This window comes from Capricornis sumatraensis, chromosome 7, assembly GCF_032405125.1.
Source record: "Capricornis sumatraensis isolate serow.1 chromosome 7, serow.2, whole genome shotgun sequence".
Taxonomy (NCBI): Eukaryota; Metazoa; Chordata; class Mammalia; order Artiodactyla; family Bovidae; genus Capricornis; species Capricornis sumatraensis.
This window is the reverse complement of record NC_091075.1, coordinates 6848680-6875713: the sequence shown is the minus strand read 5'-3', so window position 1 is coordinate 6875713 and position 27034 is coordinate 6848680. Positions and strand designations below refer to the sequence as shown.

General features: G+C 40.9%; 1 protein-coding gene across 1 annotated transcript in view; it reads right to left on the bottom strand.

Annotated features, from left to right (window-relative positions):
* Nucleotides 1-26502, bottom strand: part of QRFPR (pyroglutamylated RFamide peptide receptor) — a 53377-nt gene extending 26875 nt beyond the window's left edge. The window contains exon 1 of the mRNA XM_068975659.1: nucleotides 26163-26502. Coding sequence (XP_068831760.1) covers nucleotides 26163-26502 — 340 coding nt within the window. The remainder of the gene's footprint in view (nucleotides 1-26162) is intronic.
* Between the last annotated feature and the right edge of the window lie 532 nt (nucleotides 26503-27034).

Genomic DNA, 27034 nt, shown 5'->3' with positions numbered 1-27034 from the left:
TTTTTTCCAGTGAGTGAAATCATATAAACAGTGTGTTTAAAATAATCTCTAGCGCCAGTGGAATAGCATTCATGAGTGTTAGCTACATTGATTGTTGTCATCATCATCATTACCATCATCACCATCATTTTTACTATTACACCTCAACTTTTCACATAGTATATTCAGTACCTGGAATCAATTCTAGTATTTGTTTTTCTTTTTCTTTCTTTTCATAAAAATGTTATTGGCACACAGTTGATTTACAATGTTATATTAGTTTCAGGTGTATAGCAAAGTGAATCAGTTATACAAATACATATATTCATTCTTTTTAAGATTCCTTTCCATATAGGATATTAGAGTAGTGAGTAGAATTCTCTCTGCTATATAGTAGGTCCTTATTTGTTACCTATTTTTCTAACATTTTTTCTTTTAAAACTTTCCCCTAGAACACTATTGATTTCCAATTTTGATGACTACAGCTCTTTATTTATTTAAGATTGTTCTATAGCCATAATTTTGAAATTCATTTAGAATGGATACCTTCTCCACTGTTCCTTTTATTTCATTGCTACTTAATTCTTGCATATCATTCTCATTTTGCATGAATCTTTCTCACATACCTTCTTCAAAATAATGAGTTTAAAGTAAGTCCTTGCTTATCAGAAAGTGGCTAATATTTGACTTAAATTCAATATCATCTTCCTTTGGAATCTTGAAAGTCTTGCTTTATTGATCTCTAGCATCCACTTTTGGTGTTATCATATTTATACCATCAGACTGACTTTTTCTCCCTTATGAGTACCCTGGTTACTATTTGGAAGCTTCTATTGATCTCTTTGTAATTGGATTCTGAAATGTTATGGGGATATGTGTTGAAGCATGGCCCATTTATTCTTCTGCTCTTTGTGTGCTTTTTGAATTTGGAGACTTTTGATTCCAGTATCTCTGTGTTTTATCTCTGTTTTGTTCATTTTTTTGGGGGGGTTGAAACTCTTATTAATCAGATTTTGGAATTCCTAGGTATATCCCCCATGTTGAATATCTTTTGTTTATACATATTTTTTACCTTATAAATTCTCTTTGTCCTTTTGGTCCACATTATAAAAAGTTTCTTGTCTTTATCTTCCAATTCTTATATACAAATTCAATAATCATATTTTCACTTTTAAGAGCTTTTCTTATTCTCAAATTGTTTCTTTTCAGAAATGCTTGTTCTTGAAGTCAATATCTTCTTAAATCAAGACACCTCCCACTTATCATCAGTAACTCATTCATGAAAATGATACATTCTGTGTGAAACTGTGCACTCGGAGCCTACTCCCTATTATTTAGAATTCCAAATTAAACTTCCAACAGAATTCGTTAAGTGTAACTAAAGCATGCAAAAGTGCTTAAAATATTGCTTCCAACTGCAAAAGCAATTAGAATGTTCTTATCTAATTCTTTGTGTGCATTTGTTCTGTATGCAGCATTTTCGTGGTACATCACGAATATTTTTTTCCAACAAGTTATAGCAACCAGCACTCAGAAATTAATGAATATGTGAGAAAAAATCAGGTATAATTTGCAACAAAACAGGACAATGGGATGACCTGTTACCCATGAAGAAAGGAACAGACTGGAAATTTGAAGAAAGTTGAGAGGCGAGGAGGGTTGCTGTGTAATCATTGTCATTGGTTGTGGAGAATGATATCATGGGTAAGTTGGGGTGCAAAGGTGCAATTTCAAGCAAACTATAAAATTCAGAAGCTGTCAGTTTTTTTTTTTTTAATATCACCTCTGTGCTCAGGTAAAGACTCCTGAATGAATATTCAAGGGGAGATAGGTGATATTTTAGGATGAAAAATTTGAGAATAAAGCTTTACTTACTCTCCTCTAGTCTTATTGCATGATGCTATAAGAAATATCTGGCAGCCAAGTTCAAAGATAATGATTATCAGTGTATTTGCAGAATCCACAAATAATTTTTAGCAAGCAGTATCTAGTGATTTAATTGAATACCTTCTGGTTACAACTGTGATTAAACTTTTCAGACTAATATTCTGAACAACTTCAGTATTTGTTAATTTCTCATCATGCAATTAAAGAATTCAATCTCTTTTCCAGTGACCTCTTTGCAAAGTGAGTCTCCTTTTCAAAACTAATGATTGCAAAGAATGGCTCAGTTGCTAAGAATGTGTGATGCGCTTCGTTGCTAGATCGTGTCTGACTCTTTGAGACCCCATGGACTAGCCTGCCAGCTTCTCTGTCCATGGGGATTCTCTAGACAAGAATATTGGAGTGGGTTGCCATGCCCTTCTTCAGGGAATCTTCCCAACCCAGGGATTGAACCCAGTCTCCTGTACTGCAGGCAGATCCTTTACCAGCTGAGCCACCAGGGAAGCCCAAGAGTACTGAAATGGGTAGCCTATCCCTTCTCCAGGGGAACTTACCACTCCAGGAATTGAACTGGGGTCTTTTGCATTGCAGGTGGATTCTTTACCAGCTGAGCTACCTAGGAAGTCATGAGAATGTTTGAAATGGTGTGGTTTCTTTTATTAATGTCAGCAACATTCTGTACACACATCCCTTTGTGGACACTAGGCATGCTGTTCAAAATATCTGCGATTTTGATGTTCTGCTGCTGCTGCTGCTGCTGCTAAGTTGCATCAGTCGTGTCCAACTCTGTGCGACCCCATAGATGGCAGCCCACCAGGCTTCCCCATCCCTGGGATTCTCCAGGCAAGAACACTGGAGTGGGCTGCCATTTCCTTCTCCAATGCATGAAAGTGAAAAGTCAAAGTGAAGTCGCTCAGTCGTGTCCGACCCTCAGCAACCCCATGGACTGCAGCCCCCCAGGCTCCTCCGTCCATGGGATTTTCCAGGCGAGAGTACTGGAGTGGGGGGCCGCTGCCTTGTCTTATTCCCTTTTATTCTGCAAACTTTCTTCAACTGCCTAACAATCCTTGGTTGCCTTTACACATTTAAGAATGCAGCAACATGAAAGACTTCTGGCTTCTCTGTGTGCAGGAGCTGGAGTTGTCCTCAGAAAGACTTTGATTTAGGATGAATGGGCTTCCTCTAGAGGTCATACAAATTGCAGGACTCTGAGGTTTTTCCCTGTGGAGCCAAGTTGTTACTAGTTCTGTAGTCCTGCTCAGAGTGCTTCCTTCAATTATTCTAGAAGAAGAAACTTCTGCATGTATATTTGTGCTAGAAAAAACAAGTAGACTGAAGTAAAATTATATCTCTTCTGGTATTTTTTTTTTTTGCAGATGTTTTTCGTTTCTTTTTTAATTTTTATTTTTACTGTATTTTACTTTACAATACTTTACTTTTATTTGCATTACTCTAATAGGTACAAATACTATTTTTAAAAAGTAACTGAATTGGCTTTTTACTTTCCATTAACGGCAATAGTCAGATTTTCAAATAATAGAATAAAATAAGCCCAGGTTAAACATCAGGGTAATAAAACAGAAAGCAGAAACAATGTGGCTTCATTACGCTAAAATGTTAAAATAACTTACTATCAAACAATGAAGGAGGGATTTTTCTTTCTTTCCTTTCCTTTTTTTTTTTTTTTTTTGTATATGAGGAAAGAAATACAGAAACCCAGGTTAGGTATTAGGGAAAAAATTCTTGAATGTAAAGGTTATCATGCAAAAAAAGTGCATTATAAAGTGTTCATCCAAGAAAAGCTTAATAAAAATATTAAACATTCATGTAATTTATGTACTCAGTTGATCACCAAACATAAAACAATGTCAAATTAATTTAATGTAATGCAAAAAACAGCTGTATGAGTAAATAATTTTTGTGTCAATATAATGTAAATTATTAAGCCATCTTTCAATGGATGATTTAAAATGAAAACTAACTGAAATCAAGCAGTAAGCAAGTGATATATACATTTAGACATACACATACACACACATACACTCAAACACTGGAGTTTCTGTTTTGCTAAAAATATATTCAGGGGAAAACTAAAGTGTAACACACTAAAATTCTCATTATAATTACCTCTGGATTTGAAATACATAAATTTTATTTTCTTTATATTTCTGCATGCATATTTGTTTGTTCTGTATGTTAATTAGGATGTTTTGGACTGCCAATAAAAGAAAATTCATCTCAACTGGCTGAAACATTAAGGGAGATGTACTATTTCACATGAAAGCGATTCCAAAGGTAGAGCAATAATGGGGCAGTAAATTCTATAGCTGACTGATTTCACCGTGGACTGGCGTTCTCTCCTTTGGATTACTTCATGCTCCTTAGCATGGCTCTGCTTTTGTTCTTAGCATGCTACCTTTGTGCAAATAAGATGACTACACTATCTCTAAGCACTGCCACTCAAACAATATTCAAAAGCCAAGAGAGGAAAGGAAAATATATACTTTTCTCAAACCCTTTATGAAAGTGAGGAAAATCTTAGACTACCCCCCAGCTCCCCATGGCCAAAATGGGTTGTATGCCCATTTTATAACTCATCATGGACAAGAGGAATGAAATTTAAAATACTGACCTAAATTAATGAAATCCAATCCTAGAGCTGAGAAGGATCCTAAACATCCCTGAAGAACACGTCCATCCAACACCTAACATACCAGGTTTCTGCTTGGAAGGAATAACACCCAATAATACCTAAATAAATAGAATTATCCTATATGCAAAGGGTGATATTATTAATTCTCTATTGCTGGTACAACAAATTACCACAATCTTAGTGGTTCAAAAGAACACACATTTATACCTTACAGTTCTGGAAGTCAGGTGTTTAAATGGGTCTGCAGGGTTGCATTCCTTCTGAAGGCTCTAGAAAAGAATTTGTTTCCTCACCTTTTCCAGTGTCTAGAGATTGCCTACATTCCTTGACTCAAAGTTCTGCATTATTCTGACCTGTGACACAGTTGCCACATCTCCTTCTCTGCTTCTGACACTCCTGACTGTACATACCCTTGTGATTAAGAAAGTCCAGCCAGATAATACAGGATGATCTCCCCAGCTCCGGATCCTCAACTTGGGCACATCAGCAAAATCCCTTTTGCCAAGTAAAGTAACATAATCACAGTCTGTAAGGATTAGGATATAGACATTTTTGAAGGACAACTATTCTGTTTTATCACATAGAATTAACACGACTTAATATTGCACAGTGACTTATCATAAAAATGCCAATTATCTCCAAAATGACACATAAATTGAATACAATACTAATCAAAATTCCAGGGGAACAAACATTTTTGGGGGGCTTCCCAGGTGGCACTAGTGGTAAAGAATCTGCCTACTAAGGCAGAAGACATAAGAGATACAGGTTCGATCTCTGGGTCAGGAAGATCCCTTGGAGGAGGGCACAGCAACCCACTCCAGTATTCTTGCCTGGAGAATCCTATGGACAGAGGAGCCTGGTGAGCCATGATCCGCAGGGTCGCAAACAGCTGGACACAACTGAAGCAACACAGTACGCACAAACTTATTTTTAAATGCTTATGGAAAAATAAAGGTTCTTACACAGCTAAATCAGCTCTGAAAGAGAAGGTTAAAGAAATGAGGGGCTTTCCAAATACAATATTTAGATATCCTAAAAAGTCTTTTCAATAAACACTATAGCACTGGTGTGGGCTTAGACACTAAGCAATGTTCAAAATAGAAAGAAAAGAAAATGGGAAGTGGATTTATAATTTTTCTTTTTTCCCCCAGTTTCAGTGAGATAAAATTGACATATAACCTTGCATTAGTTTAAGGTGTAAAACATGACTTGAAACAAGTATATATTACAAAATGATTACCACAATCAATATAGTTAACATCTATCACCTCACAAGGACCTACTGTATAGCACATGGAAGTCTATTCAATACTCTGTGATACTTTATGTGTCAACTTGAATGGACCCATGGGGTGCCCAGATGTCTGGTTAAACATTACTTTTGGGTGTGTCTGGGTGTGTTAAACATTACTTGAGGGTGTTTCCAGAGGTGATTATTATTTGAATTGATGAACTGAGTAAAGCAAATGGCCCTTTCCAGTGTGGTTGGGCATATCTGTCTTTTGAGGGCCTAAATAGACAAAAGGCTGGAGGAAGGTTGAATTTTTTTTCTGCCTGACTGCTTGAGCTGAGAAACTGCTCTTCTGTCCTCAAGACCCCTGGTTCTCAGGCCTTCAGATTCAGACTGAAATCTGCAATATTGCTTCTGTGGCTCTCTGGCTTTTGAACTACCAGCACCACACGCTTTCTTGGTCTCTGACTTATAGACAACAGACTGTTGGACTTCTCAGCCTGCATAACTGTGTGTCAATTCTTCACAATAGATCATACATACACACATGTACTATTGGTTCCGTTTCCCAGCAGAACCCTGGCTAACATGCTTGTCTTTCAACTCTTTCCCTACCTTGATCTCATTGACTTCTGCAGTTCTGCGACATCATGAAAGTCTATCTCTGCTCGCCTCTGCTCTCTCTTTTCTTTGCCCCTGTTTAAAGCCTTATGGGCTTTCTAGGTGATGCTAGTGGTAAGAACACGCCTGCCAGTGCAGGAGACACAGGTTTGATCCCTGGGTCAAGATGATTCCCTGGAGGAGGGCATGGCAACCCACTACAGTAATCTTGCCTGGTAAATTCCATGGACAGAGGAGCCTGGCAGGCTACAGTCCATGGGGTCACAAACAGATGGACACAATTGAGCAACTGAGCACACACAAACACACACACCGTATTTTTGTTTTTCTAGGAACAGCTCTGATTTTACTGCAGTAATAAAAATAGTCAGAGAGCTAGGTGGCCTGAGGCAAAAAACCATGTAAGATAGCCATTTTTCCATGCAGCCACTACTTGCATCTTTTGGCATAATCTCATCTCAATCTCATCTCATCTCTTTGCCTTTGTCACGGCCTATTCCACACTTGTTTGCTCTTTAGAAGAAAAGCTAGGACAAACCTAGACAGTGTACTAAAAAGCAGAGACATCACTTTGCCAACAAAGGTCCGTATAGTCTAAGCTCTGTTTTTTCCAGTAGTCATGTATGGATGTGAGAGTTGGACCATAAAGAAGGCTGAGCACCGAAGAATTGACACTTTTGAACTGTGCTGTTGGAGAAGATTCTTGAGAGTCTTTATCTCCTTGGACTGCAAGGAGATAAAACCAGCCAATCTTAAAGGAAATCAGTCCTGAACATTCATTGGAAGAACTGATGGTGAAGCTGAAGCTCCAATATTTTGGCCACCTGATGCGAAGAACTGAGTCATTGGAAAAAGACCCTGATGCTGGGAAAGATTGAAGGCCAGAGGAGAAGGGGACAACAGAGGATGAGATGGTTGGATGGCATCAGTGACTCGATGGACGTGAGTTTGAGCAAGCTCCAGGAGATGGTGAAGGACAGGGAAGCCTGGTGTGCTGCAGTCCATGGGGTTGCCAAGAGTTGGGCACGACTGAGCAACTGAACAACAATTCCACACTCACACAGTCCAAGATGAATACAAACTTCTACTTTATTAGCAACCCAAATCAATCAATTTTTTAAAATTAACTGTGTTTCATAGAAATTGCATCATCAATTCCTCCAGTTTAATAATTCAATTCTGAGAGTTGGCTGACAGAGTATTGTCACGTGTAGCGATGGAACATAACCATGACGCTGCTGAGCTCTGATGGGTTTGGTTTGCTTGTGGGAAACTGTAGTTGCTCTAACTTGCTCTCCTTTACAGTAGCAGTTTTGACCATGACCTACAATAGGAAATATCTTTACATTAGTCACACAGACGTGAAATTTCTTACTACATGTGTGTATACATATATGATTATACTTATACATACACAAACAACCGAAATTTTACTATGTAAATGCTCTTTGAAATTCTCTATTCTATTTCAGCTTTTTTCAAAAATTGCTAATCCTGATGCACAAATGACTAATTAACAAGTTTCAACTTCTAGTTTGAAATTCACTGCTCCAGAAGAGATGTCTCTGCTTCAGAATAAAGTTCAAACTCCTTCATATAGCACTAGAAGGCTCTTCATGATTTTCTTTTCCTCTCCAGCTTCATCTCTCACCACTTTCTCTTTGCATGCTAAACTTCAAGAATACAGACTACTCACATTTTTCAGGAAAATTGCTCTTTCCTCAAAATCTTACACAACATAAATTGTATACTGTTCACCCTTGTATTTGAGTTCAGTATAATGGCTAGCATAAACTAGGGATTCAAAAAATATTAGGTGAATCAGAAAGTGCATGAATAAATGAACCAAGGAAAAATTATATAAAAATCTATTCAAATAATGTACTTTGACAATAACATTCCACAGATTTTACTCTGCAAATGCAGGTTTAGGCTACAGAAAGGCGAAAAAGCACTCAATAACCTAGAGATTTATTAAGGAAAATTATAATTTCTGGAAACTAGAGTGAACAGTTTCATAAAAGCTTATTTACTTTGAGGAAATTTTCCCCCATTTAATTTGCTTCAGGTGGATTTTGGCCATCAACAAATCAGACAGACAAATAAAATTGACTGTGTATTAAATTCCACACAACCTTGGTATAATGATGACTTGGAAAAATGAGCTGTAATAGCATAAGTCCTGGTTACTATAGTAACTGCTTCTGTGGTATAATAGACAATCAAAGAGAAATATTTAGCCTGTCTATTTGCTAATGAAAAATGCTTAGTGGTGGCCTATTACCATCAGGGAAAATAATCTGTCCCAAAGTGAAACGCAGGAATGGTGCATTAGAGATCAATAGTGTATTTGAGACCTATGGGTCTCAAACTTCCTTGTGAATTTGGATCTTGTTAAAATGCACATTCTGATTCATTAGGTCTGGAACAGAATCTAGACTGCATTTCTAAGAAGATTTCAGGTGATACGATGCTACAGGTCTATTGCCTAGACTCTAAATAGAAAGTTCAGTTCAGTTCAGTCACTCAGTCATGTCCTACTCTTTGTGACCCCATGGACTGCAACACACCAGGCCTCCCTGTCCATCACCAACTCCTGGAGTTTACCCAAACTCATGTTCACTGAGTCGGTGATGCCATCCAACCATCTCATCCTCTGTCATCCCCTTCTCCTGCCCTCAATCTTTCCCAGCATCAGGGTCTTTTCAGATGAGTCAGGTCTTCACATCAGGTGGCCAAAGTATTGGAGCTTCAGCTTCACCATGAGTCCTTCCAATGAATATTCAGGACTGATTTCCTTTAGGATGGACTGGCTGGATCTCCTTGCAGTCCAAGGGACTCTCAAGAGTCCTCCAACACCACAGTTCAAAAGCATCAATCCTTCGGTGCTCAGCTTTCCTTATGGTCCAACTCTCATATCCATACATGACCACTGGAAAAAGCATAGCCTTGACTAGACGGACCTTTGTTGGCAAAGTAATGTCTCTGCTTTTTAGTATGCTGTCAAGGTTGGTCATAACTTTTCTTCCAAGGAGTAACAGTCTTAATTTCATGGCTGCAGTCAACATCTGCAGTGGTTTTGGAGCCCCCCCAAAACAAAGTCTATCACTGTTTCCACTGTTTCCCCATTTATTTGCCATGAAGTGATGGGACCAGATGCCATGATCTTAGTTTTCTGAATGTTGAGCTTTAAGCCCAACAAGCAAGGAAAGCATTATTTAAGCCCAAATAACAAGAAAAGCACATAATTTTTATTTTACTATATTTTGCAGACATCTATGTTTACTGTCTACATTTTAAAAGTGGCCAGTTTGAGAAACAAAATTACAACTACAAAAGCCTCGCATTGGCATACTGACCTGAAATACTAGCGTTTCTAATGCAACAGTTTTTGTAAGACTATGGGATCATTGTGTATGAAGCATTCATGAAAAGTACACAGTTTATTGGAGAAGTTCTCTTTTGATCCTAGGCAGCATTACTTCCCATTTCAAACATTTGTGTTACCAAGGTAACTGGGCCACAAGCAGGTCCTATGACCACTTGACCTAATGACTTGTGCTGGAGGAACGGTTTCAGCCAAAGAGCAGCCCTTCCTTCCTCCACAGAATTTCAAATTAAAAGAAACCAGTACTATTCTTCCCAGAATAAGATATCTTCCAGTTATCAGTGAAGCAGCCATTTTTCATTGACATCAGAAACTTCAGTTGTTGTCAGTTCTCTACATTGCTACTACATAGAACTGAAACATCTTGAAAAGATACATAAAAGTCACATGGAACCCAAACAGCTCACTATACTATTTTGGCTCATATTCCTCTAACTTAACTTTTTTTTTTTTTTTTGGTTAGATTTCCTTCAAGTTTTTAATGGAAGATAATCAAACCCCAGTTTCATAGAGTCAGCCTCCCATGTGTCAGTAACATCTATAAGTCGAGAGTTTTTGACAATAATAGAAAAATGCAGGTGTAGTTTTCCCCCAGTTCCTTTCCTTGATTAAAGATTTTTTGTTTTGTTTTGTTTTTACTACATACCTTTTTCCAAGGAGAGAAAAAATGGGGAACATATATAGAGATGCTTTAACTAAAGAGAAAATCTTTCTCTGGAATGTCTACTACAATAAAGACTATTTAAAGAGAAGTCTGCAAGGATAAAAAGCAAATCCAATTTAGATAACTCACCAAGGTTTATACTTATCCCATGAAATTCCCATCATAATTATTGAAATAACTCTGCAAATTATCACAGAGAACAGTTCTTCCAAAGACTTGAGAGTTTCATAGACAAATTTAAAGGAAAGAAATTAGTCAATTAACCTCTTTGAAGTCCACACAAGCCTAGTGTACTCTGCAGCCTCCAGGAATTTCCCAAGGAAGGAGCCCAAACTACATCCTGCTTCATGTGTCAATCTTGCCACAGCACGGCACTACCCTTTCTCTCCAAGTCTGCCGAAGGAGATGCCCTGTGTGGGTCTCATGACCTTACCCCTTCTCCCACAGCCCTTTGCTGACTGGATATTGGGCCCAATGTCAAAGCATATTGTGCTCCAAATCAAAGCTTCTCTTTGGGCTAAGATGTAGTAAATTAAATAAAGATACAATGTCAAATGAAGACAGAAGATACACAGAAAAGACATAAGCAAGAGTGGAGACCACAGGATTTTGAGGAAACAGAAAACCTAAAGATGAATAAATAGAATAGGATGAGTTTTCCTAGCTTTGTTCTCTCTTCAACACTTCACTCCTTAACTAAGGAAAATATTTGCTAGATATTTCCCTCTAGAGGCCATTTTATTAACCAGATTGTGTTAATAAATGGGTGGGGGGAGGGTAGATATTAGGATGGGGTATTTGTGTGAATAAGACTGAGATTTAAAGGGTAGAGAGAGGAAATGGGAGAAGGAAAGGGACAGAGGAAAAGGAAGAGGTGGAGAGAAAGAAGAAAAAAAAAGAACAGGAATAAGAGAACAGTGAAGAAAGAAGAAAAGAGAAAAGACTGACCAGCCTGGAGAAAGGAAAGGACCTAAAGAGCAAGAATGCCCACAGTATAGGTGGAACATACTCAAGATAACTGGAATATACTCAAGATAACTGGAACGTAACCAAGGGAGCTTCTCTTGGGGAAGGATGGGGAGTGTAGCACAAAGGAGTTGAGGAGTCTAGAGGTCCAGGATTACCAAGGAGGAGGGCAAGAGTCAGTGGGAGGGCTTTGCATTAATACAACATGGCAACATTGTGGCTAAAGTACAGATGGCCTGAAAAGACACCTGAGACTTGCAGGTTGAGAAGAGTCTTGTGGGACATGACAAATTGTGACAGAAAACACCTGAGTGGAAGAGAACGGGGTTTTAAGAAATAACCTTGTGAAAAGTGAGCTAAAACCTTAATATATTTTGAAGTATACAAGTAAAATTTTAAATTATTTTACGTGAGTGTTGGATACTGGACTATGTTTCTTAGAATGTGATGCAGTACCTAGCCTGGGCTACCTAGAACACTAGGATTTATTCAGCCTACCAAGAGTAAAGCAGAAGGCAGAAGATATGAGACAGTAGAAAGACTTAATACACCAAAGATTAAACACTGTGGTAGTAAAAAGTAATCAGATTTAAACAGCAGGCCTTTCAATTGCTGAAGGGAAGCAAAGTCACATTTGTGGCTAAGCTCTGGAGATTCATGACTTCTCATGGGGTGTTCCATACAGCTGCCTCTTTGGGTCCAACTTCAGTTTCCATGAGATCTACCTGTCACCATCCTTAAATTCAACACAGGAGCCCTTTTCCTTTATTGCTGAAAAACAGCCTCACCAAAACTCCAATTATTTGAGGTAAACTGAATCTTTGCTCATTGTGACCGAAAAACCAAAAGTCAACACAATCTCATTCTTCTGCACATCACAAAAATAAATACAACTTATTCCTTAAAAGCCTCAAACATCAGTGCAATGATAGATAAGATTATATAAATTCATTAAAAATATTTATTGATAACCTCTTACATGATATCAAGAACCTTCTATTGCTGGGCAACAAACTAGGTGCTGGATAAACAAGACAGATGAAATCTTTGACCTTATGTAACTTAAATTCTAGTGAAAGCATTAGTCACTCAGTAGTGTCTGATTCTTTGCGACCCCATGGACTGTAGCCTGCCAGGTTCCACTGTGCACAGAATTCTCTAGGAAAGAATACTGGAGTGGGTTGTCATGCCTTTCTCCAGGGGATCTTCTGGATCCAGGGATTGAATCCAGGTCTCCTGTGTTGTAGGTGGATTCCTCACTGTCTGAACCACCAGGGGAGCCCATTCTAGTGAAAGACACCAAATACACACACACACACACACACACACACACACACACACACACACACGTATGTATGCTTGCTTGCTAAGTCACTTCAGTCATGTCTGACTCTTGCAACCCTATGGACTCTAGCCCATACCTGGCTCCTCTGTCCATGGAATTCTTTAGGCATAGTGGGTCGCCATGCCCTCCTCCAGGGGATCTTCCTGATGCAGGTATCAAACCTGTGTCTCTTATGTCTCTTGCATTGGCAGCTGGGTTCTTGACCACTAGCGCCACCTGGGAAGCCTATATATATATCTCATACAGAAGAAGTGAAGTTGCTCAGTCGTGTCCGACTCTTTGCGACCCCATGGACTGTAGCCTAGAAGGCTCCTCTGTCCATGGAATTTTCCAGGCAAGAGTACTGGAGTGGGTTGCCATTTCCTTCTCCAGGAGATCTTCCTGACCCAGGGATCGAACCGGGGTCTCCTGCATTGCAGGCAGACACTTTACTGTCTAAGCCACCAGGGCTTATATATATATATATATATATATATATATATATATATATATATATATACGCAAATAAATTGTGTCTTCAGCGTCATAAAGTTTAGATATGTTATTTCTCCAACACTGAAAATCTAATTTGAATAATGTGCTGGCTGAATTTACCAGCTCTTTTAGCATCCTGCAGACCCAGTGTGAAGATCTACATTTTAAACCTAATGATTCTATTTATAGGTAATGCGAAATTTTCAACAGGATCTACATCTTACTCAAAGTGTTATTTTATTTCATTAAGTCTCACTTACTTTGCTTTAAGCACTAGATCAGTGCTAATTTCTAAGCCTCCATCACTGTTCTTGCAAAGAAAGTAAAACTGTTCTCTTAAAATGAATTTACTACTATTTCTTTCTCAGAGTCCACTTAAGAAAATCCCTGCTTGGATCAGTTTCATATTGATACTAAGACTACAGTTTGATCCAATAAAATTCCTCCTCATAAAAAGAAGTCCTTTATTATCTGTGGATATTACAGGAAAGTTTTAAAAAGCCAAGCATGGGGTTTCATCTGTAGATTAACCTGACAATTCCTTCTGTATCTCAATTAGTATGGACTGTGTGTGTGTATTAGTAGTCCAATTATTAGTGGACTGGTGGGAAGAGCTACTGAGTGTCATTTTGCAGGAGTTTGAGCATGAGTTTTCATGAACATGAGTTTGAGCAAGCTCCAGGAGATGGTAAGGGACAGGGAAGCCTGGCATACTGCAGTCCATAGGGTCGCAAAGAGTGGGACATGACTGAGAAACTGAACAACAACTTATCAAGGTTTCTCAGGAAGGTTCAGTTCAGTTCTGTCACTCAGTTGTGTCCGACTATTTGTGACCCCATGAATTGCAGCACGCCAGGCCTCCCTGTCTATCACCAACTCCCAGAGTTCACTCAGACTCACGTCGATCGAGTCCATGATGCCATCCAGCCATCTCATCCTCGGTTGTCCCCTTCTCCTCCTGCCCCCAATCCCTCCCAGCATCAGAGTCTTTTCCCATGGGGCAGCTCTTCACATGAGGTGGCCAAAGTACTGGAGTTCCAGCTTTAGCATCATTCCTTCCAAAGAAATCCCTGGGTTGATCTCCTTCAGAATGGACTGGTTGGATCTCCTTGCAGTCCAAGGGACTCTCAAGTCTTCTCCAACACCACACTTCAAAAGCATCAATTCTTCGGTGCTCAGCCTTCTTCACAGTCCAACTCTCACATCCATACATGACCACTGGAAAAATCATAGCCTTGACTAGACGGACCTTAGTTGGCAGAGTAATGTCTCTGCTTTTCAATATGCTATCTAGGTTGGTCACACTTTTCTTCCAAGGAGTAAGCATCTTTTAATTTCATGGCTGCAGGCACCATCTGCAGTGATTTTGGAGCCCAAAAAAATAAAGTCTGACACTGTTTCCCCATCTATTTCCCATGAAGTGATGGGACCAGATGCCATGATCTTCGTTTTCTGAATGTTGAGCTTTGAGCCAACTTTTCACTCTCGTCTTTCACTTTGATCATGAGGCTTTTGAGTTCCTCTTCACTTTCTGCCATAAGGGTGGTGTCATCTGCATATCTGAAGTTATTGATATTTCTCCCGGCAATCTTGATTCCAGCTTCTGTTTCTTCCAGTCCAGCGTTTCTCATGATGTACTCTGCATATAAGTTAAATAAAAGATGATGGCAATTGCTTCATTTCAGGAAATGTGTTCTCCAGGTCCCAAAACAGTATCTGACGTCTAGGGGGTCAAACTGTGTAGGCCAATACCATAGGCAAGTGGTGCAGAAGCAGATGATGAAGAATAACGCATTGTAGAAACTGTGCCTCTTCCCGTAGAGCCACCACGTTAAAACCTCAACACTGAAGCAGATACCTTCAGATCCTGGAACCATCAATTCCTACCTATATGAGTTTGGGCAATTTATTTAATGTGATGATGACTAATTGTAAAAAAATAAATAAATAAATAAAAAGCTACCGATTTCTTCCATGACTCTCTGCAACTCCCTGCACCCACCCTTAGCAATGTGACTATGCCACTTCCCTTATCAAGTCGAGAGATCTCTATTTCTCCATTCTTTGAATCTAGGCTGGTGCTGTGACTTGCTTTATCATAGAAGTGACATCTGCACAACTTCCAGTCCTGGTCTCAAGGAGTCTTCAAGCTTCTGCTCTCACTCTCCTAAAACGTGATGCTTCTGCACAAGGAATCCTGGGTTATCCTACTGGATAAGGCAACTGCATGGCCAGAGATGACCTGTCTCTACTGAGGCCATCTAAACAGTGAGCCTCCATTAGGCTACTGGAGGACTGGAGTCTTATGAGTGACCCCAGTCACTCATAAGTGTGCTCAGTCTCTCAGTCATATCTGACACTATGACCCCATGGACTGTAGCCCACCAGGCTCCTCTGTCCATGGGATTTCCCAGACCAGAATAATGGAGTGGGTTGCCATTTCCTACTCCAGGGGATCTTCCCCACCCAGGGATCAAACCCATCTCTTGCATTTCCTGCACTGGCAGGAGGATTATTTACCACTAGCGCTACCTGAAAAGCCCAGGTGAGACTAGCAAAAAATTGCCCAGCGAGCTAGGCTAAAAATACCAACCCACTGAATTATGAGCAAATAAACAGAGTGTTTGTTAACCCACCAGTGTGAGTAGTTATGCAGAACAGATAAATGATACATAGCACCATCTCTTTTTCCCTTCATTTTTTCCCATGTAAAATGGGGATAATAATAGACTTGCACATGAAGTGAAGTGAAGTCACTCAGTCGTGTCCAACTCTTTGCGACCCCATGAACTGTAGCCTATCAGGCTCCTCCATCCATGAGATTTTCCAGGCAAGAGTGCTGGAGTGGATTGCCATTTCCTTCTCCAAGGGATCTTCCCAACCCAGGAATCGAACCCGGGTCTCCCGCATTGCAGGCAGACGCTTTACCGCTGAGCCACCAGGGAAGCCAAAGCTCTATATTAAGAGTTTGGTATTCATTTCAGTAATATTCTCTCTTCTCTACAGAGCCGATGAGATTCTAGCATCCAGAATTGCCTGTGTTAAGTTGCTTCACTCGTGTCCAACTCTTTGTGACCCTAGGGACTGTAGCCCGCCACGCTTCTCTGTCCATGGGATGCTCTAGGCAAGAATACTGGAGTGGGTTGCCATGCCCTCCTTCAGGGGATTTTCCTGACCCAGGGATTAAACCTGTGTCTCTTATATCTCCTGCATTGGCAGGTGGGTTCTTTACCACTAGTGTTACCTGGGAAGCCCCAGAATTGCCCAGATCCCAGCAAATCTCACATGCCAGCAAGAGAGAGTAAAGGACAGCAGTCATGAAACTGATGTCAATGCTTCACCACAACCAAGACTCTGGTCATGTTCCTGCCAAGTTGAGGTGCCTGATGTGCCTTTTCATGCCATCAGCTGGGCAGCAGGGATGTTCACAAGGTACCAGCAGCACAGATTCATAATCAAGGGAGGTTCAGTTGGGGTGGGATGGGGAGGGTGGCACAGAGGAGTTGAGGGACCTTAAGACTCTGCATTATAAGAGGGGGCATGATTCAGTGGGACAGCTTGGCACTGACATGGGCATGGCAACATTGTGCCTGCAGCCTGGAGTGGCTTGGAAAGAGGCAGGAGCCTTGCAAGGAATTACAAAATTCTGTACCAGCCCCAACACATTTTTTACCACTTAATTCTCCTCTAGGGATATATTAAATATAATTGCTTCTGAGACAAAAGAAATCAAGCATGCTTTTATTTTCTGAATACAAATGATTAGTTTGAATTTTTATAATAGTCTTCATGTGGAAGTGAATATCTTCAAGATTTTAATAACAAAAATATCAATGGGCCAGATTATTTGTAGTTGTTTTGTATATATACATTATCATATGTATCTGAGATATTAGTAACATGCTACATACAGTGTTTTAATTCTATCATCCTTATTGATTATAAAACCATTCTATACACAAATACACCAAACATTTTAAAGAATGTACTGAAGACACTGGCTTATATCATTATATAAAATTCATGTGTACACTCTATTTTGACTTCTGTATACACCATAATGTCTGTGTGGTGTGGCGCTCAGTCGCTCAGTCATGTCTGACTCTCTGTGACCCTATGGACTGTAGCCTGCCAGGTTCCTCTGTCTGTGGAATTTTCCAGGCAAGAGTACTGGAGAGGGTGGCCACTTCCTTCTCCAGGTGATCTTCCTGACCCAGGGATTGAAACCGTGTCTCTTGTGCCTCCTGCACTGGCAGGTGGACTCCTTACCACTGTGCCACCTGGGATGCCCACACTACAGTGTGCTGTTGCTGCTGCTAAGTCGCTTCAGTCCTGTCCGACTCTTTGTGACCCCATGAATTGCAGCACGCCAGGCCTCCCTGTCCATCACCAACTCCAGGAGTTCACTCAGACTCACGCCCATCGAGTCAGTGATGCCATCCAGCCATCTCATCCTCTGTCGTCCCCTTCTCCTCCTGCCCCCAATCCCTCCCAGAATCAGAGTCTTTTCCAATGGGTCAACTCTTCACATGAGGTGGCCAAAGTACTGGAGTTTCAGCTTTAGAATCATTCTTTCCAAAGAACACCCAGGGCTGATCTCCTTCAGAATGGACTGGTTGGATCTCCTTGCAATCCAAGGGACTCTCAAGAGTCTTCTCCAACACCACAGTTCAAAAGCATCAATACTTCGGTGCTCAGGTTTCTTCACAGTCCAACTCTCACATCCATACATGACCACTGGAAAAACCATAGCTACTTGCAAACAAGAATCCTAATAAACCAACCACTTGTCAAAGAACATGCTGAGCTATGTTCCAGAAAAGCAAACTATAAGAAGATTCTTCTTCTTCTTTTTTTTTTTTTTAACTTTATTTTACTTTACAATACTGTATTGGTTTTGCCATACATTGACATGAATCCACCACGGGTGTACATGCGTTCCCAAACATGAACCCCCCTCCCACTTCCCTCCCCATAACATCTCTCTGGGTCATCCCCGTGCACCAGCCCCAAGCATGCTGTATCCTGCATTGGACATAGACTGGCGATCCGATTCTAAGATTCTTTTTATTCTATGTGAACAATAAAGTTTTTCAAACTTTCCAATTGTTAAATCCTTTCCTTATTTTAACTGTAAAATGTTTTTGTCTTAAGTAGAGAGAATATTTTATACAAATCCCATTGCTGTTACTGCCAATCTAACCATCTGAGAAAATTTAGTGATTTTCTGACTCCTGGCATCTTTCCTTCTCAAAGTGTGTGCATAACTGATTCCAAGAAAAGATCACCCAGAGGCCAGCCCCCTGGCACAATTTTTATTTTATTTCCAAACTGCTGTTGCTGTTGGGCCTCCCTTTGATTTATTTCTTTTATACTTTAATGAGACTATTCTTCATCAATAACTTTCATCATCCCTCTGAAAAGATCTTTTAAAGGCCCATAATACTGCTAATTTTACATCAATTTCACCATATTTAAATTTCCCCTGGGACTCTGAAGTTTCTGAGCTGTACTAGAACAAATTATTATAATAAGCACAAGTGATATTTTCTAACCACTAATCAATCAATTAAAAAAACAATAATATAGACCTGAAGAAGTTCAATCTAATCTCTCTGTTCTGAATTGGCCCAAAGAATTAAGATCTTATCATCAAATAAAATTTTCACAACTTTTTTTAATAACCCACTTCACAATTCATCAGCTCAAAATCTCTAAAAATTCACCTAAATTTGTCATGCTGTGTTCAGTGAGGGCTCTTTCTTTTTCTCCTTTCCTCCTTCCGGTCTTCCTTTCAGTAAAACTGTTCTTTTTCATATGAAATCTTATGCAAAACCCTATCTATTAAAAAGAAAGAAGGGAGTTGTTCTGATGAAGCTTGAGAGCTTTACCTCATCTGTCACAAGTCACCCACCCCCACCAGCCACTATGGCTTGGATGTGCTAGTTTAGTATTAGAGTTCTATTCTCCAGATGAGAGAAAACTTCTTCTAACCTTTGCATAGCTTAGATCCCAACTTTTTTTTAAATCATTTTTTACTTCTTTTCAAATCCGTTGGGAAAGACCCCCAAAAAAGTTAAGGGCATCAGTATAGATGAAATTGGCTGTGTACAATAAAAGAATTGCCTCAGAGTTCCATGTTGGACTCAATTTTATGCAACCTGCTTCTGTATTTTCTGAACATTCTGACTCCAACTACTATTTTAAAAAATATGATAGCTACAATATAATACACTGGTATATGTGACTGGTATCATGCTATTTAAGCACATTCTTTCTTTTAACCTTTACAACAGTCCAAGTGTTGGTGCATTTATCCTACATCAGTGGTTCTCAACCTTGGTTATAAATTACAATATTTTCTATCAGGAAACTTGAGAATCAGATACCCTGGGTTCACACTGATACTCAGGGATCATTTAAATCAGAATCTCTAGGGGAAAAGCATCAGGCATCGTTTTCAAAACTTCCCAGGTGATTCGTGTGTTTTTCCAAGACTGAGAGCCACTGCTCTAAGAGTAATTCTGATGTTTTACATTTTATCACCTAAGCTGGAAGTGCTCAAGTGTAGACAAGGATATACGCTTCCCTCACTGATGCAGCCATCACCTAGGATATTTTTGGAATTCCTTTTTTTGAAGAACTTTTACTCAATTTTCTAACAACCATTGGAAAATTCTTTTCATTGCCCTAAGCAGGATTGCAGGGAGAGCCACGGAGCTCTCTGTACACCCAGGGAGACCATCCTTGCCGCTGGCTGTGACTACAAACACAGCAGGATTAAAGTGCGCACAGAGCCCTGTCAACAAGGGACCACTCCACCCTCTCCCCAAACACGCCCCATCTCACCTTATTAATGTTGAGAGCCATAAAGAAGCCTAGAATTAGAACTGACTTTCTACCTCCAGTAAAGACCAAAGATCTTGCCTGCCTCAACTAAGGCATGGTGAAGCCAAAGAAATAGATAAAATAACCGCTTGGGCCTCAAGTTCACATGTACCTCAGTCACTGTGAAGCCCATTCTCTTTGACCATCCCTCGCTCTTGGTCCCAATCCAGGTTCATTCCAACTTGACTCAAGCCCCTGCCGCCCAACACTTGCACTGTGCTTTCTCCACTATGCGCTCTGGAACCCTGACATCAACAAAATTCTCTGCATTCTCCATCTTTTCTTTGAATGCTTCCTTCCCCTTCTCGCTCTAACTGAAACCTGGCTCTTCCACCAGGGCACAGCTTTCTCAACACCTACAATATCCTAATAAACAGAGCAGATGCCTAGGAAATGCTGAATACAAGAATGACTCATAGTACTATTAATAATAACTTAGACCCTGGGCAGAGGGACAAAGTAGGGTGAGAGAATGTCAGAGGCTGATAACATATTCACATGTTAGTCCAGTTCAGTTCAGTTGCTTAGTCGTGTCCGACTCTTTGTGACCCCATGAATGGCAGGCTTTCCTGTCCATCACCAACTCCCAGAGTTCACCCAAACTAACGTCCATTGAGTCGGTGATGCCATCCAGCTATCTCATCCTCTATCGTCCCCTTCTCCTCCTGCCCCTAATCCCTCCCAGCATCAGAGTCTTTTCCAATGAGTCAACTCTTCACATGAGGTGGACAAAGTACTGGAGGTTCAGCTTCAGCATCAGTCCTTCCAGTGAACACTCAGGACTGATCTCCTTTAGAATGGACTGGTTGGATCTGCTTGCAGTCCAAGGGACTGTCAAGAGTCTTGTCCAGCACCACAGTTCAAAAGCATCAATTCTTTGGCACTCAGCTTTCTTCACAGTCCAACTCTCACATCCCTACATGACCACAGGAAAAACCATAGCCTTGACTAAGCAGACCTCTGTTGGCAAAGGAATGTCTCTGCTTTTGAATATGCTATCTAGGTTGGTCATAAATTTCATTCCAAGAAGTAAGCGTCTTTTAATTTGATGGCTGCAATCAACATCTGCAGTGATTTTGGAGCCCCCCAAAATAAAGTCTGCCACTGTTTCCACTGTTTCCCCATCTATTTGCCATGAAGTGATGGGACCAGATGCCATGATCTTCATTTTCTGAATGTTGAGCTTTAAGCCAACTTTTTCACTCTCCTCTTTCACTTTCATCAAGAGGCTTTTTAGTTCCTCTTCACTTTCTGCCATAAGGGTGGTGTCATCTGCATATCTGAAGTTATTGATATTTCTCCCAGCAATCTTGATTCCAGCTTGTGCTTCTTCCAGCCCAGCATTTCTCATGATGTACTCTGCATGTAAGTTAAATAAGCAGGGTGACAATATACAGCCTTGACGTACTCCTTTTCCTATTTGGAACCAGTCTGTTGTTCCATGTCCAGTTCTAACTGTTGCTTCCTGACCTGCATATAGGTTTCTCAAGAGGTAGGTCAGATGGTCTGGTATTCCCATCTCTTTCAGAATTTTCCACAGTTTATTGTGATCCACACAGTCAAAGGCTTTGGCATAATCAATAAAGCAGAAATAGATGACTTGACTTCCCTGGTGGCTCAGATGGTGAAGCATCTGCCTACAATGCGGGAGACCTGGGTTCAATCCCTGGGTCGGGAAGATCTCCTGGTGAAGGGAATATCAACCCACTCCAGTATTTTTGCCCACCCTCCCCAAGAAAGGGGCTCAAAGAATATTCATGTGTAAATGCCTTCAAATTGAGTGAGGAACTATGGCCTAAGATAATGATTAGATATTGATTTCAGAATCATGAGGAAAGTAAGGAAGAGTCCTGGCTGTAACCTCAATGCAGAAATGAATGAGGAGAGAAAAAAAGACTGCATACTAGGCTTCAGTGGATATGTACGCAAAAAAATAAGGGTAAGTGAGAATCATTCAAAGGGAAAGCATAAAGAAAGAGACAGAGACATAAAGGCAACAAAGATAGAAAGAAAAGGGAAGTTTATGGGAAAGCTAGAGAAGACAGCAAAGTGTCCCAGAGCATTACTCAGAAGCCCAATTTATTACACTGATTTTAGCTGGAAAAAAAGTTGAACAGGCTCAGTCAGTGAATGTGGAGACACATGTAGATATTGTAAAGAAAGATAAAAGGAAGAGAAGGAAAGAGACAAAATGAAGAAGAGTAGGCTACAGATAAGGACAGGTAAATTCCCTGGCCCCAAGAACACAGTGGGCAAACTCACTGCTGGAGTCTGACCAAATAAATCAGAGTAGATCAGAGACAGAACTTTCAAGGCCCTACTGTTAATTGCTATGGTCATAACACAACCCCATCCTTGTATTAGTGATCAAAGAAAAGTTAGGAGCAAATGTTATTTATTATTTTGGGGGGAAGAGAATCCTCATTCCATGTGGGAAGCAGTTCTGGGGAGTAGCCTGGGAACAAGTCAATCGACAGGTCAAAGACAGTTGATATCAGGATGGTAAGACACAGGATATAAACAGGATTGTACATCAGCTTGCCACAATGCTGGGCAACACCTAGATGCTGAGGATCAGTTGTATCTCATAAATAAACTAAATGTTTATGGCTACACTTTGTCTTACTGTCATGGATGTGCCATCACTGGGCAAAAGGAAACTCAATCCCTCTGCTCAGGGGTATGCTGGAAAACAAGTGTCTGGGTTTTTTTAAAGGACAAATATATAGCTAACAATTTCCATGATTCAAATACTCCTGCCACGACCAGTGTCAAGGCAACAACATCATGTCCTGCAGCAGGGAGGGGGGTAGAGATGCACACAGTGGCTCTAAGTCAGTACTCCAGAGCGTCAGATGCAACCAGTCTGGACGGGTCTGGCCCGGCTCAGCTTTCACACTCCCTCAGGAGATTCTCTGTGCAGCCAGGTCTGAGAACCATTACCTAAAGCAGTATCTCTCAAACTTTCATGTGTGCGTGAATCACTTGAGGATCTTATCAAAGCATAGGCTTTAACTCAGAAGTTCCTCTTGGTCCCGAGCAAGGGAGAGAGTAGACTAAAGGAAGAAACACAAGTCATTCCCAACTCTTCGGTTCTCAGAAATGTCTGAGAGGCTTTGTAGAGAAGTCACAAACTGGAGGCCCGTTTTGTTGTTGCTCATTACCTCGGTCATGTCCAACTTTTTGCAATCCCGTGGACTTCATCATACCAGGCTTCACTGTCCTTCACTATCGTCCGGAGTTTGTTCAAACTCACGTCCATTGAGTCAATGACGCCATCCAACCATCTCATCCTCTATCACCCCCTTCTCCTCCTGCTCTCAACCTTGCCCAGCATCAGGATCTTTTCCAATGAGTCGGCTCTTCACATCAGGTGATATGTAGCCAAACCCACAGAGAGGTTTGCTTTCACCCAACTACATTTTATTTTTCAAATCTGAATTAATGCCAACAGCATAAAAATCTGTATTTCCGGATTCTCTGAAATGCCTTCCTTAAATAATATTCTTGGACTACATCACTTCCTTTCTTTTCTCCACAATTTGAAGCCCTGTTCCTAAAATGCATTCCACCCTTCTTTTTTTTTTTCTGGAAACAGTTTGAATTACCCTTCAAGATTTTTGCCTTGATGAAACCTTCCTGACTTTTCCATGCTGCATGGCTAAATAAATTCTCTCTTACCATACCTACCTTTTGCCCAGCTTAGGTTATTTCCTATTCTCTGAGGCCCATAGAGCCACATGTGGGCTTTATTCATTTTTGTATTCTCATAGTAAAATGCTTTGCCAACAAAGGAGATCCTCAATAGCTTTATAAAGTAAAAAACTGTGAACTGATTTTAACTGTTAGATTACATTCCCTTTAACTCTCTTTTTGTAATTCATCAGGGGAGTTTTGCCATTTTTATCCTATCCTGTGAAGTACAAGTTAATCCTCCTTGTACTACTATCTCCAGTTGGCCTACAAGCTTTTTTTTTTTTTTTTTTTTTCAATTTTGGTGTTGCTTATTCAATTTATAAGAACATTTATTCTATCAATCTGGTTCCAGATGGGCATAGATCATCTTTAAACCCTTCTTCATAGAATTAATTCCTTACATATTCATGGAATAGCAAATTTTTTCAAAGCACTTTTTATAATACACTTTACCCTCACACTAACTCTGAAATATATGTAAGCAATGTAGTATACTCTTTCAGCATTTGAAGTTAAAGTGAAATGTTCACCATGAACTAGGAAAACAGAAAGTTCAAAAAAATCTGCAATGCCCACCTAAATCCTCAGGAGGGAAGGTCCACTAGGTACTCTTCCCTAGGCATCATTCTCCAATGATAGGGGCTAAAGATTTGCCCCATTCCACTTTCAAGCTTCTAGAATCCCTAATACTCAATTGAACTGAGGTCCAGACATGTTGCATTAACCTGCATTAATGCCAAAGTAGTAATCCAAGTCTTCTGATTCCCAGTGTAAGAACCCACTTTGCTTAATTACAAAAACTTTATAAATGCTGCTATCATCATCCAGAAATACTAACATGCTTCACAAATCTGTCTTCACAAACATTTAGAAATGAAAACTCCTGTGCCTTTTTCTCAAAAAAAAAAAAAAACAAAAAACAAAAAACAAAAAACAAAAAAAACAGCTAGATGTGACGGTTAAAAGTTTTTCCATTAATGCTGTGGAGTTAGTTACAATGGGCAACTTTAAAATACCCAAGTATAATGATTTAAATCAGAGTGCATAAGAAAGTCAGTAATCCAGAAATCAATTTATGACACTGCGTTATGTGTCACTTTTAAGCCAATGCTGTGTACTCTAATGTTGGATGTGTTTGGAGAAATATATACATCATAGATGAGATGGGAAACAAAGATTTTAGCATCCTGATCCACTAACAATAAATACAGTACAAAAAATTAAAAACAAAAAACAATACCAGAGACTTAAATGGAGGATCTCAAGTTGGTAACAGTAGGATGAAGTAAACACCCACCATAAGAATAAAAGGGATTAGCTCAGGAATGGGTGGAAACAGCAGAGCTTCTCCCTGCTCTCCCTATATTTCCAACCATTTTTTAGAATTTTGATGTGGTCACAAGAGTACAGCCAACCATGAAAATACAGGTACAACTAATGCTTCCTCCTCAGGGCACTCCATAAGCATTGGTGAAAATACAACCCACTACTATTTAGGATTACAAAACACATGCTCTAGCTATGTGTCTTTGGAAAGACTGGATCATTTGAGAGGAGTTCAGTGTCTATTTTTCCCCACATACTACTCTCAACAATGGTTCCAAATGGTTCTCTTCCATTTCTGCTCTCCTAAGGAAGAGAAATTAATCTCTTCTCTTTCAGGGGGACTATGTTTTCTGTATTCCTTCTCCAAGTATGACTCTGTCTATGTTTTTTTTTTTTTTTTAAGAGGACTAGATTTTTTTTTTTTTCTTGCTAATGCATAAGGTTTGTTTTAAAGTTTTAAGTCCGTAAATATACTGGCACTACAAATACCTGTATAGGCAAACTGGGGAGTGAGGCTGGAGATTAGAGCAATGAGCTGTTGGGGCTTTTATTATTTGAAAGTATCTCACTTTTATTAAAAAAAATAGGGAAAAGTTCTGATAAATATGGAAAGTGTGTGTTTGTTGCTCAGTCCTGTCCGACTCTTTGAGACCCCGTGGCTCCTCTGTCCATGGAATTCTCCAGGCAAGAATATTGAAGTGGCTTGCCATTCCCTTCTCCAGGGGCTCTTACTCACCCAGGGAACTATGGAAAAGGAAGCTGAAATAACTGATGTGACTTCCCACCCCACTGCCCTGAGCCTCTCCTAAGTGCTTCCTAACTTGAATTTCTAAGCGACACGAAGAAAAACGGTGGAATGGAAACAAAAGCAGCCAAAACTTATCTCCAAGTGAGAGCAGGTAAGAAAGTTCCGAGAAAGGGCGCTGGATTCATTTGGAAGAGGGAGGAAAAAAGTAAGAAAGTCAAAAGCACAGAGTGTGTGTTGTGGTGGGGGATTCCCTGGAAGGCTGGGGATTAGGGGAGAAGGAAAGGGAGAGAACTCACCCCCCAGCCAGTTGTCGGAGATGTTCTGGAGCATAGTGACCGGGATGCAGAAGAAGGCGATGAGCAGGTCGCTGAGCGCCAGGGAGCAGATGAAGATGTTGGTGACAGTGCGCATGGCCTTGCTGCGGGTCACCACGTAGACCACCAACGCGTTGCCAAAGAGTGCCAGGGCGAAGATGAGCACGCCGGTGAGCACGAAGGCCAGCTTGGCGCGCCCGGGCAGCTCTGGGGTGTAGACGAGCGGCCTCAGCCCATAGAGCGAGATGAACTGCTCCCGCGTCAGGTTGTGGTCCCGCAGCAGCCGGGAGAACTGCTCCGGAGTGATGTTGAGCGATTGCATGCTGCGTGCGCCCCTAGCGCCATCCACCTCCGGGGCACGGACTCCCGCGCAGCGGGGCGCGGGCTCCTGGAGGACCTGCCCGGCGGCCGCCTCCCGCCCCTGGAGGCCTCGGCAGCCTCTGCTCTGCGCTCCGGCGCGCGGGAGGGCTCCCGCCAGCAGCGCGAGAGGTTCGGGGGAGGGAAAACAGTCCAGGGCTTTAACTCATAATCGAGAGCCAAAGCGAGGGAGATTATCCCATTGACCAAAAATGTTCCTAGTTCAAAGTTCTGCTCTTCTCTGAGGCCAGGTGCTGTGGCCGTCCGGAATGCCGGAGCGGCAGTCCCCACGCCTTTCACTCGCCGGCCACACGGTGAGGACGCTGCACCGGCTCCGGAGCGGCGGAGGACGGGGCGGGAGCTCGGCTGCGCGCCGCTCACTCCCAGCTTCAGCTCGGGGACCCCGCCTCCGCACCCTCCAGGCGGGAGTGGGAAACTCCTCCCTGCTGCCCAGTCTCTGGCACGCAGACCCTGTCTGGTGCCCCAGGTCCTGCGTC